The sequence below is a fragment of the Myxocyprinus asiaticus genome, chromosome 29 (assembly GCF_019703515.2).
Source record: "Myxocyprinus asiaticus isolate MX2 ecotype Aquarium Trade chromosome 29, UBuf_Myxa_2, whole genome shotgun sequence".
In the NCBI taxonomy this organism is placed as follows: Eukaryota; Metazoa; Chordata; class Actinopteri; order Cypriniformes; family Catostomidae; genus Myxocyprinus; species Myxocyprinus asiaticus.
Window position 1 is genome coordinate 44,047,675 of NC_059372.1, and position 20,096 is coordinate 44,067,770.

General features: G+C 27.4%; 1 protein-coding gene across 4 annotated transcripts in view; it reads right to left on the reverse strand.

Moving 5' to 3' along the window:
* The window catches only part of LOC127419800 (protein Wnt-7a-like), a 67,850-nt gene that overhangs the window by 43,874 nt on the left and 3,880 nt on the right, over window positions 1-20,096 (reverse strand). For all 4 annotated transcript variants that reach the window (XM_051661546.1, XM_051661545.1, XM_051661544.1 and 1 more), the window contains exon 3: window positions 14,237-14,508. In XM_051661546.1, coding sequence (XP_051517506.1) covers window positions 14,237-14,508 — 272 coding nt within the window. The remainder of the gene's footprint in view (window positions 1-14,236; window positions 14,509-20,096) is intronic.

Here is a 20,096-nt window from a genome sequence, read left to right on the forward strand (position 1 = left end):
AGTATCACATTATTTTGAGATATCAAATTATTTTGAGGGAGTATCTCATTATTTTGAGATAGTATCTCATTGAGTTTTTATCTCATTATTTTGAGTTAGTATCATTATTTTGAGATATAAAATTATTTTGAGTTAGTATCTCATTATTTTGAGTTTGTATCTCATTATTTTGAAATATTATCAAATTATTTTGAGTTAGTATCTCATTATTTTGAGTTAGTATCTCATTATTTTGAAATCAAATTATTTTGAGATAGTATCAAATTATTTTGAGATATTATCAAATTATTTTGAGTTAGTATCTCATTATTTCAAGATATAAAATTATTTTGAGATAGTATCTCATTATTTCAAGATATAAAATTATTTTGAGATAGTATCTCATTATTTTGAGTTAGTATCTCATTGAGCTATTGAGATATCAAATTATTTTGAGTTAGTATATCATTATTTTGAGTTAGTATCTCATTATTTTGAGTTAGTATCTCATTGAGTTATTGAGATTTCAAATTATTTTAAGTTAGTATATCATTATTTTGAGTATCTCATTGAGTTATTATCTCATTATTTTGAGTTAGTATCTCATTATTTTGAGATATTATCTCATTATTTTGAGTTAGTATCTCATTATTTTGAGATATTATTATTCTCATTATTTTGAGTTAGTATCTCATTGAGTTATTATCTCATTATTTTGAGTTAGTATCTCATTGAGTTATTGAGATTTCAAATTATTTTGAGTTAGTATATCATTATTTTGAGTTAGTATCTCATTGAGTTATTGAGATTTCAAATTATTTTAAGTTAGTATATCATTATTTCGAGATATAAAATTATTTTGAGATAGTATCTCATTATTTTGAGATCAAATTATTTTGAGATCGTATCTCATTATTTTGAGATATTATCAAATTATTTTGAGTTAGTATCTCATTATTTTGAGATCAAATTATTTTGAATTACTATCTCATTATTTTGAGTTAGTATCTCATTGAGTTATTATCTCATTATTTTGAGTTAGTATCTCATTGAGTTATTATCTCATTATTTTGAGTTAGTATCTCATTGAGTTATTGAGATTTCAAATTATTTTGAGTTAATATATCATTATTTTGAGTTAGTATCTCATTGAGTTATTGAGATTTCAAATTATTTTAAGTTAGTATATCATTATTTTGAGTTAGTATCTCATTGAGTTATTGAGATTTCAAATTATTTTAAGTTAGTATATCATTATTTTGAGATATCAAATTATTTTGAGTTAGTATATCATTATTTTGAGTTAGTATCTCATTGAGTTATTATCTCATTATTTTGAGTTAGTATCTCATTGAGTTATTATCTCATTATTTTGAGTTAGTATCTCATTGAGTTATTGAGATTTCAAATTATTTTGAGTTATTATCTCATTATTTTGAGTTAGTATCTCATTGAGTTATTGAGATTTCAAATTATTTTAAGTTAGTATATCATTATTTTGAGATATCAAATTATTTTGAGATAGTATCTCATTATTTTGATTTAGTATCTCATTATTTTGAGTTAGTATCTCATTATTTTGAGATAAAAATATCAAATTATTTTGATTTAGTATCTCATTATTTTGAGTTAGTATCTCATTATTTTGAGATAAAAATATCAAATTATTTTTAGTTAGTATCTCATTATTTTGAGTTAGTATCTCATTATTTTGAGATATTATCAAATTATTTTGAGTTACTATCTCATTATTTTGAGTTAGTATCTCATTGAGTTATTATCTCATTATTTTGAGTTAGTATCAAATTATTATGAGATAGTAACTCAAAATAATTTGATCTCAAAATAATGAGATAAAAACACAAAATAATTTGATAATATCTCAAAATAATGAGATACTAACTCAAAATAATGAGATAATAAATCAATGAGATACTAACTCAAAATAATGAGATACTATCTCATTGAGTTATTATCTCATTATTTTGAGTTAGTATCAAATTATTTTGAGATGTCACATTATTTTGAGATAGTATCACATTATTTTGAGATAGTATCTCATTGAGTTTTTATCTCATTATTTTGAGTTAGTATCTCATTGAGTTATTATCTCATTATTTTGAGTTAGTATCACATTATTTTGAGATATCAAATTATTTTGAGGGAGTATCTCATTATTTTGAGATAGTATCTCATTGAGTTTTTATCTCATTATTTTGAGTTAGTATCTCATTATTTTGAGATATCAAATTATTTTGAGATAGTATCTCATTATTTTGAGTTAGTATCTCATTGAGTTATTATCTCATTATTTTGAGTTAGTATCTCATTGAGTTTTTATCTCATTATTTTGAGTTAGTATCTCATTATTTTGAGTTAGTATCTCATTATTTTGAGTTAGTATCACATTATTTTGAGATCACATTATTTTGAGATAGTATCACATTATTTTGAGATAGTATCTCATTGAGTTTTTATCTCATTATTTTGAGTTAGTATCTCATTATTTTGAGATATCAAATTATTTTGAGATAGTATCTCATTATTTTGAGTTAGTATCTCATTATTTTGAGTTAGTATCTCATTGAGTTATTATCTCATTATTTTGAGTTAGTATCTCATTATTTTGAGATATCAAATTATTTTGAGGGAGTATCTCATTATTTTGAGTTATTATCTCATTATTTTGAGTTAGTATCTCATTATTTTGAGATATTATCAAATTATTTTGTGTTTTTATCTCATTATTTTGAGATCAAATTATTTTGAGTTACTATCTCATTATTTTGAGTTAGTATCTCATTGAGTTATTATCTCATTATTTTGAGATAGTATCAAATTATTTTGAGATATCAAATTATTTTGAGATATCACATTATTTTGAGATAGTATCACATTATTTTGAGATAGTATCACATTATTTTGAGATAGTATCTCATTGAGTTATTATCTCATTGAGTTATTGAGATTTCAAATTATTTTGAGTTAGTATCTCATTATTTTGAGTTAGTATCTCATTGAGCTATTGAGATATCAAATTATTTTGAGTTAGTATCTCATAATTTTGAGTTAGTATCTCATTATTTTGAGTTAGTATCTCATTGAGTTATTGAGATTTCAAATTATTTTAATTTAGTATATCATTATTTTGAGTATCTCATTGAGTTATTATCTCATTATTTTGAGTTAGTATCTCATTGAGTTATTATCTCATTATTTTGAGTTAGTATCTCATTGAGTTATTATCTCATTATTTTGAGTTAGTATCTCATTGAGTTATTGAGATTTCAAATTATTTTAAGTTAGTATATCATTATTTTGAGTATCTCATTGAGTTATTATCTCATTATTTTGAGTTAGTATCTCATTATTTTGAGATATTATCAAATTATTTTGAGTTTGTATCTCATTATTTTGAGATCAAATTATTTTGAATTACTATCTCATTATTTTGAGTTAGTATCTCATTGAGTTATTATCTCATTATTTTGAGTTAGTATCTCATTGAGTTATTGAGATTTCAAATTATTTTAAGTTAGTATATCATTATTTTGAGTTAGTATCTCATTGAGTTATTGAGATTTCAAATTATTTTAAGTTAGTATATCATTATTTTGAGTTAGTATCTCATTGAGTTATTATCTCATTATTTTGAGTTAGTATCTCATTATTTTGAGTTAGTATCTCATTGAGTTATTATCTCATTATTTTGAGTTAGTGTCTCATTGAGTTATTATCTCATTATTTTGAGTTAGTATCTCATTATTTTGAGATATCAAATTATTTTGAGGGAGTATCTCATTATTTTGATTTAGTATCTCATTATTTTGAGTTAGTATCTCATTATTTTGAGATAAAAATATCAAATTATTTTGATTTAGTATCTCATTATTTTGAGTTAGTATCTCATTATTTTGAGATAAAAATATCAAATTATTTTTAGTTAGTATCTCATTATTTTGAGTTAGTATCTCATTATTTTGAGATATTATCAAATTATTTTGAGTTACTATCTCATTATTTTGAGTTAGTATCTCATTGAGTTATTATCTCATTATTTTGAGTTAGTATCAAATTATTATGAGATAGTAACTCAAAATAATTTGATCTCAAAATAATGAGATAAAAACACAAAATAATTTGATAATATCTCAAAATAATGAGATACTAACTCAAAATAATGAGATAATAACTCAATGAGATACTAACTCAAAATAATGAGATACTATCTCATTGAGTTATTATCTCATTATTTTGAGTTAGTATCAAATTATTTTGAGATGTCACATTATTTTGAGATATCTCATTATTTTGAGTTAGTATCTCATTATTTTGAGTTAGTATCTCATTGAGTTATTATCTCATTATTTTGAGTTAGTATCACATTATTTTGAGATATCAAATTATTTTGAGGGAGTATCTCATTATTTTGAGATAGTATCTCATTGAGTTTTTATCTCATTATTTTGAGTTAGTATCATTATTTTGAGATATAAAATTATTTTGAGATAGTATCTCATTATTTTGAGTTTGTATCTCATTATTTTGAAATATTATCAAATTATTTTGAGTTAGTATCTCATTATTTTGAGTTAGTATCTCATTATTTTGAGATATTATCAAATTATTTTGAGTTAGTATCTCATTATTTTGAGTTAGTATCTCATTATTTTGAAATCAAATTATTTTGAGATAGTATCAAATTATTTTGAGATATTATCAAATTATTTTGAGTTAGTATCTCATTATTTCAAGATATAAAATTATTTTGAGATAGTATCTCATTATTTCAAGATATAAAATTATTTTGAGATAGTATCTCATTATTTTGAGTTAGTATCTCATTGAGCTATTGAGATATCAAATTATTTTGAGTTAGTATATCATTATTTTGAGTTAGTATCTCATTATTTTGAGTTAGTATCTCATTGAGTTATTGAGATTTCAAATTATTTTAAGTTAGTATATCATTATTTTGAGTATCTCATTGAGTTATTATCTCATTATTTTGAGTTAGTATCTCATTATTTTGAGATATTATCTCATTATTTTGAGTTAGTATCTCATTGAGTTATTATCTCATTATTTTGAGTTAGTATCTCATTGAGTTATTATCTCATTATTTTGAGTTAGTATCTCATTGAGTTATTGAGATTTCAAATTATTTTGAGTTAGTATATCATTATTTTGAGTTAGTATCTCATTGAGTTATTGAGATTTCAAATTATTTTAAGTTAGTATCTCATTATTTCGAGATATAAAATTATTTTGAGATAGTATCTCATTATTTTGAGATCAAATTATTTTGAGATCGTATCTCATTATTTTGAGATATTATCAAATTATTTTGAGTTAGTATCTCATTATTTTGAGATCAAATTATTTTGAATTACTATCTCATTATTTTGAGTTAGTATCTCATTGAGTTATTATCTCATTATTTTGAGTTAGTATCTCATTGAGTTATTATCTCATTATTTTGAGTTAGTAACTCATTGAGTTATTGAGATTTCAAATTATTTTGAGTTAGTATATCATTATTTTGAGTTAGTATCTCATTGAGTTATTGAGATTTCAAATTATTTTAAGTTAGTATATCATTATTTTGAGTTAGTATCTCATTGAGTTATTGAGATTTCAAATTATTTTAAGTTAGTATATCATTATTTTGAGATATCAAATTATTTTGAGTTAGTATATCATTATTTTGAGTTAGTATCTCATTGAGTTATTATCTCATTATTTTGAGTTAGTATCTCATTGAGTTATTATCTCATTATTTTGAGTTAGTATCTCATTGAGTTATTGAGATTTCAAATTATTTTGAGTTATTATCTCATTATTTTGAGTTAGTATCTCATTGAGTTATTGAGATTTCAAATTATTTTAAGTTAGTATATCATTATTTTGAGATATCAAATTATTTTGAGATAGTATCTCATTATTTTGATTTAGTATCTCATTATTTTGAGTTAGTATCTCATTATTTTGAGATAAAAATATCAAATTATTTTGATTTAGTATCTCATTATTTTGAGTTAGTATCTCATTATTTTGAGATAAAAATATCAAATTATTTTTAGTTAGTATCTCATTATTTTGAGTTAGTATCTCATTATTTTGAGATATTATCAAATTATTTTGAGTTACTATCTCATTATTTTGAGTTAGTATCTCATTGAGTTATTATCTCATTATTTTGAGTTAGTATCAAATTATTATGAGATAGTAACTCAAAATAATTTGATCTCAAAATAATGAGATAAAAACACAAAATAATTTGATAATATCTCAAAATAATGAGATACTAACTCAAAATAATGAGATAATAACTCAATGAGATACTAACTCAAAATAATGAGATACTATCTCATTGAGTTATTATCTCATTATTTTGAGTTAGTATCAAATTATTTTGAGATGTCACATTATTTTGAGATAGTATCACATTATTTTGAGATAGTATCTCATTGAGTTTTTATCTCATTATTTTGAGTTAGTATCTCATTGAGTTATTATCTCATTATTTTGAGTTAGTATCACATTATTTTGAGATATCAAATTATTTTGAGGGAGTATCTCATTATTTTGAGATAGTATCTCATTGAGTTTTTATCTCATTATTTTGAGTTAGTATCTCATTATTTTGAGATATCAAATTATTTTGAGATAGTATCTCATTATTTTGAGTTAGTATCTCATTGAGTTATTATCTCATTATTTTGAGTTAGTATCTCATTGAGTTTTTATCTCATTATTTTGAGTTAGTATCTCATTATTTTGAGTTAGTATCTCATTATTTTGAGTTAGTATCACATTATTTTGAGATCACATTATTTTGAGATAGTATCACATTATTTTGAGATAGTATCTCATTGAGTTTTTATCTCATTATTTTGAGTTAGTATCTCATTATTTTGAGATATCAAATTATTTTGAGATAGTATCTCATTATTTTGAGTTAGTATCTCATTATTTTGAGTTAGTATCTCATTGAGTTATTATCTCATTATTTTGAGTTAGTATCTCATTATTTTGAGATATCAAATTATTTTGAGGGAGTATCTCATTATTTTGAGTTATTATCTCATTATTTTGAGTTAGTATCTCATTATTTTGAGATATTATCAAATTATTTTGTGTTTTTATCTCATTATTTTGAGATCAAATTATTTTGAGTTACTATCTCATTATTTTGAGTTAGTATCTCATTGAGTTATTATCTCATTATTTTGAGATAGTATCAAATTATTTTGAGATATCAAATTATTTTGAGATATCACATTATTTTGAGATAGTATCACATTATTTTGAGATAGTATCACATTATTTTGAGATAGTATCTCATTGAGTTATTATCTCATTGAGTTATTGAGATTTCAAATTATTTTGAGTTAGTATCTCATTATTTTGAGTTAGTATCTCATTGAGCTATTGAGATATCAAATTATTTTGAGTTAGTATCTCATAATTTTGAGTTAGTATCTCATTATTTTGAGTTAGTATCTCATTGAGTTATTGAGATTTCAAATTATTTTAATTTAGTATATCATTATTTTGAGTATCTCATTGAGTTATTATCTCATTATTTTGAGTTAGTATCTCATTGAGTTATTATCTCATTATTTTGAGTTAGTATCTCATTGAGTTATTATCTCATTATTTTGAGTTAGTATCTCATTGAGTTATTGAGATTTCAAATTATTTTAAGTTAGTATATCATTATTTTGAGTATCTCATTGAGTTATTATCTCATTATTTTGAGTTAGTATCTCATTATTTTGAGATATTATCAAATTATTTTGAGTTTGTATCTCATTATTTTGAGATCAAATTATTTTGAATTACTATCTCATTATTTTGAGTTAGTATCTCATTGAGTTATTATCTCATTATTTTGAGTTAGTATCTCATTGAGTTATTGAGATTTCAAATTATTTTAAGTTAGTATATCATTATTTTGAGTTAGTATCTCATTGAGTTATTGAGATTTCAAATTATTTTAAGTTAGTATATCATTATTTTGAGATATCAAATTATTTTGAGTTATTATCTCATTATTTTGAGTTAGTATCTCATTGAGTTATTATCTCATTATTTTGAGTTAGTATCTCATTATTTTGAGTTAGTATCTCATTGAGTTATTATCTCATTATTTTGAGTTAGTGTCTCATTGAGTTATTATCTCATTATTTTGAGTTAGTATCTCATTGAGTTATTGAGATATCAAATTATTTTGAGGTAGTATCTCATTATTTTGATTTAGTATCTCATTATTTTGAGTTAGTATCTCATTATTTTGAGATAAAAATATCAAATTATTTTGATTTAGTATCTCATTATTTTGAGTTAGTATCTCATTATTTTGAGATAAAAATATCAAATTATTTTTAGTTAGTATCTCATTATTTTGAGTTAGTATCTCATTATTTTGAGATATTATCAAATTATTTTGAGTTACTATCTCATTATTTTGAGTTAGTATCTCATTGAGTTATTATCTCATTATTTTGAGTTAGTATCAAATTATTATGAGATAGTAACTCAAAATAATTTGATCTCAAAATAATGAGATAAAAACACAAAATAATTTGATAATATCTCAAAATAATGAGATACTAACTCAAAATAATGAGATAATAACTCAATGAGATACTAACTCAAAATAATGAGATACTATCTCATTGAGTTATTATCTCATTATTTTGAGTTAGTATCAAATTATTTTGAGATGTCACATTATTTTGAGATAGTATCACATTATTTTGAGATAGTATCTCATTGAGTTTTTATCTCATTATTTTGAGTTAGTATCTCATTGAGTTATTATCTCATTATTTTGAGTTAGTATCACATTATTTTGAGATATCAAATTATTTTGAGGGAGTATCTCATTATTTTGAGATAGTATCTCATTGAGTTTTTATCTCATTATTTTGAGTTAGTATCTCATTATTTTGAGATATCAAATTATTTTGAGATAGTATCTCATTATTTTGAGTTAGTATCTCATTGAGTTATTATCTCATTATTTTGAGTTAGTATCTCATTGAGTTTTTATCTCATTATTTTGAGTTAGTATCTCATTATTTTGAGTTAGTATCTCATTATTTTGAGTTAGTATCACATTATTTTGAGATCACATTATTTTGAGATAGTATCACATTATTTTGAGATAGTATCTCATTGAGTTTTTATCTCATTATTTTGAGTTAGTATCTCATTATTTTGAGATATCAAATTATTTTGAGATAGTATCTCATTATTTTGAGTTAGTATCTCATTATTTTGAGTTAGTATCTCATTGAGTTATTATCTCATTATTTTGAGTTAGTATCTCATTATTTTGAGATATCAAATTATTTTGAGGGAGTATCTCATTATTTTGAGTTATTATCTCATTATTTTGAGTTAGTATCTCATTATTTTGAGATATTATCAAATTATTTTGTGTTTTTATCTCATTATTTTGAGATCAAATTATTTTGAGTTACTATCTCATTATTTTGAGTTAGTATCTCATTGAGTTATTATCTCATTATTTTGAGATAGTATCAAATTATTTTGAGATATCAAATTATTTTGAGATATCACATTATTTTGAGATAGTATCACATTATTTTGAGATAGTATCACATTATTTTGAGATAGTATCTCATTGAGTTATTATCTCATTGAGTTATTGAGATTTCAAATTATTTTGAGTTAGTATCTCATTATTTTGAGTTAGTATCTCATTGAGCTATTGAGATATCAAATTATTTTGAGTTAGTATCTCATAATTTTGAGTTAGTATCTCATTATTTTGAGTTAGTATCTCATTGAGTTATTGAGATTTCAAATTATTTTAATTTAGTATATCATTATTTTGAGTATCTCATTGAGTTATTATCTCATTATTTTGAGTTAGTATCTCATTGAGTTATTATCTCATTATTTTGAGTTAGTATCTCATTGAGTTATTATCTCATTATTTTGAGTTAGTATCTCATTGAGTTATTGAGATTTCAAATTATTTTAAGTTAGTATATCATTATTTTGAGTATCTCATTGAGTTATTATCTCATTATTTTGAGTTAGTATCTCATTATTTTGAGATATTATCAAATTATTTTGAGTTTGTATCTCATTATTTTGAGATCAAATTATTTTGAATTACTATCTCATTATTTTGAGTTAGTATCTCATTGAGTTATTATCTCATTATTTTGAGTTAGTATCTCATTGAGTTATTGAGATTTCAAATTATTTTAAGTTAGTATATCATTATTTTGAGTTAGTATCTCATTGAGTTATTGAGATTTCAAATTATTTTAAGTTAGTATATCATTATTTTGAGATATCAAATTATTTTGAGTTATTATCTCATTATTTTGAGTTAGTATCTCATTATTTTGAGTTAGTATCTCATTGAGTTATTATCTCATTATTTTGAGTTAGTATCTCATTATTTTGAGTTAGTATCTCATTGAGTTATTATCTCATTATTTTGAGTTAGTGTCTCATTGAGTTATTATCTCATTATTTTGAGTTAGTATCTCATTATTTTGAGTTAGTATATCATTATTTTGAGAGATCAAATTATTTTGAGTTAGTATCTCATTATTTTGAGTTAGTATCTCATTGAGTTATTATCTCATTATTTTGAGTTAGTATCTCATTGAGTTATTATCTCATTATTTTGAGTTAGTATCTCATTGAGTTATTGAGATTTCAAATTATTTTAAGTTAGTATATCATTATTTTGAGTTAGTATCTCATTGAGTTATTGAGATTTCAAATTATTTTAAGTTAGTATATCATTATTTTGAGATATCAAATTATTTTGAGTTATTATCTCATTATTTTGAGTTAGTATCTCATTATTTTGAGTTAGTATCTCATTGAGTTATTATCTCATTATTTTGAGTTAGTATCTCATTATTTTGAGTTAGTATCTCATTGAGTTATTATCTCATTATTTTGAGTTAGTATCTCATTGAGTTATTATCTCATTATTTTGAGTTAGTATCTCATTATTTTGAGTTAGTATATCATTATTTTGAGAGATCAAATTATTTTGAGTTAGTATCTCATTATTTTGAGTTAGTATCTCATTGAGTTATTATCTCATTATTTTGAGTTAGTATCTCATTGAGTTATTATCTCATTATTTTGAGTTAGTATCTCATTGAGTTATTGAGATTTCAAATTATTTTGAGTTAGTATATCATTATTTTGAGTATCTCATTGAGTTATTATCTCATTATTTTGAGTTAGTATCTCATTATTTTGAGTTTGTATCTCATTATTTTGAAATATTATCAAATTATTTTGAGTTAGTATCTCATTATTTTGAAATATTATCAAATTATTTTGAATTACTATCTCATTATTTTGAGTTAGTATCTCATTGAGTTATTATCTCATTATTTTGAGTTAGTATCTCATTATTTTGAGTTTGTATCTCATTATTTTGAAATATTATCAAATTATTTTGAGTTTGTATCTCATTATTTTGAAATATTATCAAATTATTTTGAATTACTATCTCATTATTTTGAGTTAGTATCTCATTGAGTTATTATCTCATTATTTTGAGTTAGTATCTCATTATTTTGAGTTTGTATCTCATTATTTTGAAATATTATCAAATTATTTTGAGTTTGTATCTCATTATTTTGAAATATTATCAAATTATTTTGAATTACTATCTCATTATTTTGAGTTAGTATCTCATTGAGTTATTATCTCATTATTTTGAGTTAGTATCTCATTGAGTTATTGAGATTTCAAAGTATTTTGAGTTAGTATATCATTATTTTGAGTATCTCATTGAGTTATTATCTCATTATTTTGAGTTAGTATCTCATTATTTTGAGATATTATCAAATTATTTTGAGTTAGTATCTCATTGAGTTATTATCTCATTATTTTGAGATCAAATTATTTTGAATTACTATCTCATTATTTTGAGTTAGTATCTCATTGAGTTATTATCTCATTATTTTGAGTTAGTATCTCATTGAGTTATTGAGATTTCAAATTATTTTGAGTTAGTATCTCATTGAGTTATTATCTCATTATTTTGAGTTAGTATCTCATTGAGTTATTGAGATTTCAAATTATTTTAAGTTAGTATATCATTATTTCGAGATATAAAATTATTTTGAGTTAGTATCTCATTATTTTGAGTTTGTATCTCATTATTTTGAAATATTATCAAATTATTTTGAGTTAGTATCTCATTATTTTGAGTTAGTATCTCATTATTTTGAGATATTATCAAATTATTTTGAGTTAGTATCTCATTATTTTGAGTTAGTATCTCATTATTTTGAAATCAAATTATTTTGAGATAGTATCAAATTATTTTGAGATATGTATCAAATTATTTTGAGTTAGTATCTCATTATTTCAAGATATAAAATTATTTTGAGATAGTATCTCATTATTTCGAGATATAAAATTATTTTGAGATAGTATCTCATTATTTTGAGAGTAATTAATTGAGTTCTCATTATTTTGAGTTAGTATCTCATTATTTTGAGATCAAATTATTTTGAGATATTATCTCTTTATTTTGAGTTAGTAACTCAATGAGATATTATCTCATTATTTTGAGATATTAACTAATTATTTTGAGACAGTATCTCATTATTTTAAGTTATCTCATTGAGTTTTTGAGATGTCAAATTATTTTGAGTTACTATCTCATTATTTTGAGTTAGTATCTCAATGAGATATTATCTCATTATTTTGAGATATTAACTAATTATTTTGAGACAGTATCTCATTATTTTAAGATAGTAAATCATTATTTTTATTTAGTATCTTATTGAGTTAGTATCTCATTATTTTGAGATATTATCAAATTATTTTGTGTTTATATCTCATTATTTTGAGATCAAATTATTTTGAGTTACTATCTCATTATTTTGAGTTAGTATCTCAATAAGATTATCTCATTATTTTGAGATATTAACTAATTATTTTGAGTTAGTATCTCATTATTTTCAGATACTGTCTCAAAATAATGACTTGTGCAATAGATGTTTTTTATTGTGGCAGAAATGCACTCTCATAGATAATGGAAGAATTTGCTGTGCCATTTTAATAATCAAAAACTCATGATGGATTTGACATGGGATTCAGCAATCAATGTATCACTCCACATGAAATATGTGAGAGACAACTGAACATTATATATGGAAAAAAACATGCCCTCTAAATGCAGGTGAAAGTGAAAAAGCCTTTTAGGAGTTTCGGCAGTTTGAGCATTGAAAGTTGAGATGCAAGCACAACATCAAGATGAAACATTTCCATCAGAGGTATAGCGATAGGGGATACCAGTGTAAGTCATGTCTATTAAACTGAGCAGAAAATGGGAGTGGTTTTGTACAGTGCTCAGTGTGTTCATCCTGATCTGATTTGTAATCAAACTCTACCACTTATTCTGCTCTTACCCCTAAAAGCTTCCTATTATTGCCGTGCCAGCTGAGTCTTGGCTGAGAAGCCAAGGGATTGTTGATGGCCGCAAACCGCAGTGCCATAGTTACTGAATCCTTCCCAGTACTTGACTTTCACTTGATCCATTCAGTGTAACCAAACATTACTTAACAGATAAATAATACCTCTTAAAGAAACAGTTCACCTTAAAATGAAAACTCTGTCAAGTCGTTCCAAACCCGTGTGACTTTCTCTGTTTGCTATGTGTATCAAGACGTATCATGCCAGTTTTGACATGAATGACACCAATCGCCATTAGTTCTCGTGTCTTTTAACCAAATGGGACAGAGTAAGTCTGAATATGTTTTGAGAGCTACAGCAGAGGGGAAGATTATCAATGAATAATTACTTAAATTTCTGTGTGTTCCTCACACAAAGCTATTGTATTCAGTGTTGGGGAGTTGTCAACTAAAAGTAGCAATGCTACTAACTTAATTAAATTTTTCAGTGGCGTGAAACTAGTTAAGCTATTTTCACAATAGTGTAGCTTTTCCGGTTACGAGCTACATTTTTCAATGAGTAGCACTGTAGCATCATAAAACACTACATTTGTCACCACAAAAGCCACATTCTTTTATGAACGCATCAGCGGAGCTGAGAGGGTAATGAAACACCCAGTCTCTCTCATGTAGTGCTGGGAAAACCAAATCATTTGATTTAATTGTTTTTTCTGAGAGTTTGTGTAAATGAACCAGTTAAGATAAACGATTAAATTATATTTAATGTTGGGAACTCAAACAAACTTTGCCCAGAATAATCAAGTACGCACCTTTCGTCCAACTTCATTGTTATGTAGGTTCATGAGTGTCCTGGCACTGTGTTTTATCTCTCTAGAATCCACAAACACCTTGGAGAAGCCCAAGCCATGACGGATGTCTGCCGAGCAGCCGCCCCATTTCCAGCCGTCTATATGACCGTTGAACCCCTGCTTCTCTTTGTCGCAGCTGCAGTCGCTGAGGTTGCCCTGTGTGCAGGCGGCTGTTATAGCATGGGCCACTCCTGCCGCGATGATGGCGTATGTGAATGCAGCTTCTTTACTTCCTGTTAACAGAGGAGAAAGATACAAATGATGCTTCATTAAAATGACACAACACAAAGACTTCATGACATTACAGTTATATTACAGTAATGAGCAACCTGGTCTCATAGAAATATGTTACACTACCTACACATTTCTGCGTCACTACAAATGGAATTGCAAAAACAATTATGACTGTATCTAAACAAGTTTCCCAAACACTCCTCCTGTCTTCCGTTGGTCGAATATGCAAGATAGTCCCACCCCAAACTCACGCTACTGGTTAAGCAATGTTGCTGTGTCAGGCTGGTCGGGACGCTCAAACAAACAAAACAGTGTTTTGATAATGTTTCACACTTTTGGGGAAATCAACTTAGAAATGGCTAATTTATATTTGTCTCTGCATTTTAAGCTGGGATTGAAGGAAGTATTTGAACATATTCAAAAACAAATCACATTGAATAAATGAACTGTTTGCTTTGAACACCTTAAATGTATCACATCCAGATTTGTGTGATAATTGGAGAAGGTAATTACTTGTGAGTTCAATAAGTGTGGAAATCCAATTTAAAAGTAGTATACAAATTTTAATCTACCAGCCAAAAACAAATAACAAATAACGTTTTAAAGGGATAGTTCACCCAAAAAGGAAAATTCTCTGATCCTTCACTCACCCTCATGTCATCACAGATGTGTATGACTTTTATTTCTTCTGCTGAACACAAATGAAGACTTTTAGAGAATATTTCAGCTCTGTTGATCTATTCAATGCAAGTGAATGGTGAACAAAATATTAAATTACAAAAGCACATAAAGTCAGCATAAAAGTAATCCATAAGACTCCAGTGGTTAAATCCATATCTTCAGTGATATGATAGGTGTGGGTGAGAAACAGGTCAATATTTAAGTCCTTTTTTACTATAAATTCTCCTCCCTGCCCAGTAGCTGGCGATATGCACAAAGAATCCGAATCGCCAAAAACAAAAGAAGAAAGTGAAAGCGGAGATTTATAGTAAAAAAGGACTTAAATATTTATCTGTTTCTCACCCACACCTATCATATCACTTCTGAACATATAGATTTAACCACTGTAGTTATATGGATTACTTTTATGCAGCCTTTATATGCTTTTTTGGAGCTTCAAAGATTTGGTACCCATTCACTTGCACTGTGAGGACCTACAGAGCTGAGATATTCTTCTAAAATATTTGTTTGTGTTCTGTTGAAGAAAGAAAGTCATACACATCTGGGATGGCATGAGGGTGAGTAAATGATGAGAGAATTTTCTTTTTTGTGTGAACTATCCCTTTGAATTAGAAACACCAGTCCTGGTGGAATAGTTGGTGCTTTATGAATGAGCTCAAAAGGAGAAACTATTGATTTATTCATTTAAAGGAATTAACTTCACAACATCTACATCCTGAGGTTATCACTCATTCCTCGCTTCATAAATCATTTACAAACACTGAAGTATTTGTATAATTCACTGATGGATAACAGTTAACTTGAATTGTAAATTAAAGCTGTCATCCAAGATTAGATTTTACAAGAATGAACGCATTCGCTACCAATCAAAGGGTTGACTAAAAGCTTGTACTATCCTGGTAGTGTACTATTTTCCATTTTAAAATAATAGTGAAGTCATCAAAACTATGAAATAACATTATGTAGTGACCAAAACAAGTTAAACAAGTCTAAATGATAATTTTAGTTTTTCAAAGTATCAAGTCTTTGTGTAGATTGCTACACATCAGCTTCATCCTGAGATGCTTTTTTAAACAGCACTGAAGGACTTCACATGTACGCTGGACATCTGATAATGAAAAAAAAAATGCATTCATTTCATTTTTGGAAATTTTTTATTTGTCTTTAAAATGAATCTTAAAGATTTTAAGCAAAAGCTTTTAGATCAAAAGGTGTTTGAGATCTATGAGAACATAAATTCAGTCAAACTTTTGATTGGTAATGTAGTCAAATATGTACATCTTTGTTCACTTCACACAATATTGCACTTTCAAGTTGCTCAATTTTAGTTAAATACACCTGAGCAAGACTTCAGACTTTCTAAACTGACACGGTAGTTCTGCCATATATTTAAGCAGTTAGGATTGCCAAAGTAAAAGTGCATTTTTCTCAGTTGACATCTTTTCATGCTCTGTGATTTACACCTGTGGAAAAACTCTTCAAGCTGCAAATACCAACCCAAACACTGATACAGGCATAAAAAAAGATGTGAATATCAACCTCACAGGATGGATTTCAGTATTAAAAGGGGACTGCACTGTTAAAAAAAAAAAAAAAAGGTTAAAACAGGAAGCATACAGCTGAAGTCAGAAGTTTACATACACCATAGCCAAATACATTTAAACTCAGTTTTTCACAATTTCTGACATTTAATCATAGAAAACATTCCCTGTCTTAGGTCAGTAGGGATCACTATTTTTAACTATTTTAAGAAAGTGAAATGTCAGAATAATAGTAGAGAGAATTATATATTTCAGCTTTTATTTCTTTCATCAAATTCCCAGTGGGTCAGAAGTTTACATACACTTTGTTAGTATTTGGTAGCATTGCCTTTAAATTGTTTAACTTGGGTCAAACATTTTGGGTAGCCTTCCACAAGCTTCTCACAATAAGTTGCTGGAATTTTGGCCCATTCCTCCGGACAGAACTGGTGTAACTGAGTCTGGTTTGTAGGCCTTCTTGCTCACACATGCTTTTTCAGTTCTGCCCACAAATTTTCTATTGGATTGAGGTCAGGGCTTTGTGATGGCCACTCCAATACCTTGACTTTGTTGTCCTTAAGCCATTTTGCCACAACTTTGGAGGTATGCTTGGGGTCATTGTCCATTTGAAAGACCCATTTGCGACCGAGCTTTAACTTCCTGGCTGATGTCCTGAGATGTTGCTTCAATATATCCACATAATTTTCCTTCCTCATGATGTCCATCTATTTTGTGAAGTGCACCAGTCCCTCCTGCAGCAAAGTACCCCCACAACATGATGCTGCCACCCCCATCACTGCTGGGATGATCACTACTTTGGCTTGCAAGCCTCATCCTTTTTCCTCCAAACATAACAATGGTTATTATGGCCAAACAGTTACACTTTTGTTTCATCAGCCCAGAGGACATTTCTCCAAAAAGTAAGATCTGTGTCCCCATGTGCACTTGCACACTGTAGTCTGGCTTTTTTATGGTGGTTTTGGAGCAGTGGCTTCTTCCTTGCTGAGCTGATATAGGACTCGTTTTACTGGATATAGATACTTGTCTACCTGTTTCCTCCAACATCTTCACAAGGTCCTTTGCTGTTGTTCTGGGATTGATTTGCAATTTTCGCACCAAACTACGTTCATCTCTAGGAGACAGAATGCGTCTCCTTCATGAGCAGTGTGATGGCTGCGTGGTCCCATGGTGTTTATACTTGCGTACTATTGTTTGTACAGATGAACGTGGTACCATCAGGTGTTTGGAGATTGCTCCCAAGGATGAACCATACTTGTGGGGGTCCACAGTTTTTTTTTCTGAGGTCTTGGCTGATTTCTTTTGATTTTTCAAACTGAGTTTGAAGGTAGGCCTTAAAATACATCCAGAGGTACACCTACAATTCAGTGCACCTCCTATCAGAAGCTAATTGCCTAAAGGCTTGACATCATTTTCTGGAATTTTCCAAGCTGCTTTTAAGGCACAGTTAACTTAGTGTATGTAAACTTCGGACTCACTGGAATTGTGATATAGTCAATTAAATGTGAAACAATCTGTCTGTAAACAATTGTTGGAAAAATTACTCGTGTCATGCACAAAGTAGATGTCCTAAATTATTTGCCAAAACTACAGTTTGCTAATATGAAATCTGTGGAGTGGTTAAAAAATTAGGTTTAATGACTTCAACCTAAGTGTATGTAAACTTCTGACTTCAACTGTAGCTGCAAGCAGCGATGACGGGCCCAATCACCATGGGTCCATTTCCACCTGGTGGCTTTCGGAAAACAATCCAAGGTGGACACGTGCATGTGGCATTTGACATTATTCTAAATAATTTTGAAGCAATTTGGGTAAATATAAGAGGACTATTTTAAAGTCTGTTATAAGAGCCACACTTCCTGCTTCCAGGTGGTGGTGTTACGACTGTGATCCAAAATAGTCACATCCACGCGATTACCCCCAAGATTAAACATACATCTAAATTTTTACCTAAATCACACATTGTACACGGAATGAGACACTTCGTGTTTCCCATTTTTCACCATTAATTTAATGCCTCGCCATGGTAACACAGTTCGATATATCAAAAATCTGTTCACAATTTAGCATCTTCAGTGTCTTGGCATAATTTTGTATGGCTTGATGAGAAATATATATGTACCAGTTTTGGTGACTGTAGGTGTAAATGGGGGTGCTACAGAGCCCCCCCCTACACACCCATAAGTGAAATTTTGCCCATCCCTAATTGCCAACAACTCTGATGTGTGTGCAAATTTGCATGAAATGTCAAGCGCCTCAAAAACACCCAAAAATAGGATGAAAGGAATAATAACAATTAATGTGTTGCCATGGCAACAGTATTTAAGCTATCAAATATTCCTTTACAATTTTACATCAGCAGTGTCTTGACACTATTCTAAAGAATTTTGAAGCAATACATGTAAACACAAGAGGGCTATTTCAAGTCTGTTAAAAGTGCCATACTTCCTGCTGCCAGTTGGTGGCGCTATGACTGTGACCCATAATAGCTGCATAAATGTGATCAGCCCTCATTACCAAACGTACAGCTGAATTTTCATCAAAATCACACAATGCACACAGAAGATATAAGGCACTTCCTGTTTACCATTTTTCGCCATAAATGTATTGCTTCGCCATGGTGACACCATTCAAAATATCAAAAATCAGATCGTAATTTAGCACCTACAATGTCTTGGCATGATGTTGCACAAATTTGGTGCCAATCACATGAATCCCCTAGGAGGAGTATTTAAAAGTTCAGAGCCTGCGATTTTCAGAAAATCCAAAATGGCTGACTTCCTGTTGGGCGGAGCTAATGACTGTGAGTATGAAAGTTGAAGAACTATATATGTACCAATTTTGGTGACTGTAGGTGAAAATGGGGTGCTACAGAGCCCCCCTTACATGCCTATTTTCAAGGGGGCACTACAGAGCCCGCACTTTCAGTGCTTGGGCCCTAATCATATTTTATAGCCTGAACCTTTTCACATTCTAGTTCTTTAGAAAACCATCTACTAATGTATACTGACAATTTAAATAACCCAGAAACCAATACACTGATCTAAAGAACCTATAATTTAACTTTAAAGGAATATTCCAGGTTCAATACAAGTTAAGCTCAATCAGCAGCATTTGTGGCATAATGTTGATCGTCCCTCCTTTTCTTGGAAAAAAAGAAATAAAGAAGTAAATATCAAGGTTACATTGAGGCACTTACAATGTAAGTGAAAGGGGCCAATTTGTGAAGGGTTTAAAGACAGAAATGTGAAGCTTATACTTTTACAAAAGCACTTACATTAATATTTGAGCTGTAAAGTTGTTTAAATCTGTTTCTTTGGGATATGTGTGTTATGTTAACACGCATATTGTTTACATCTTGTGGCTAT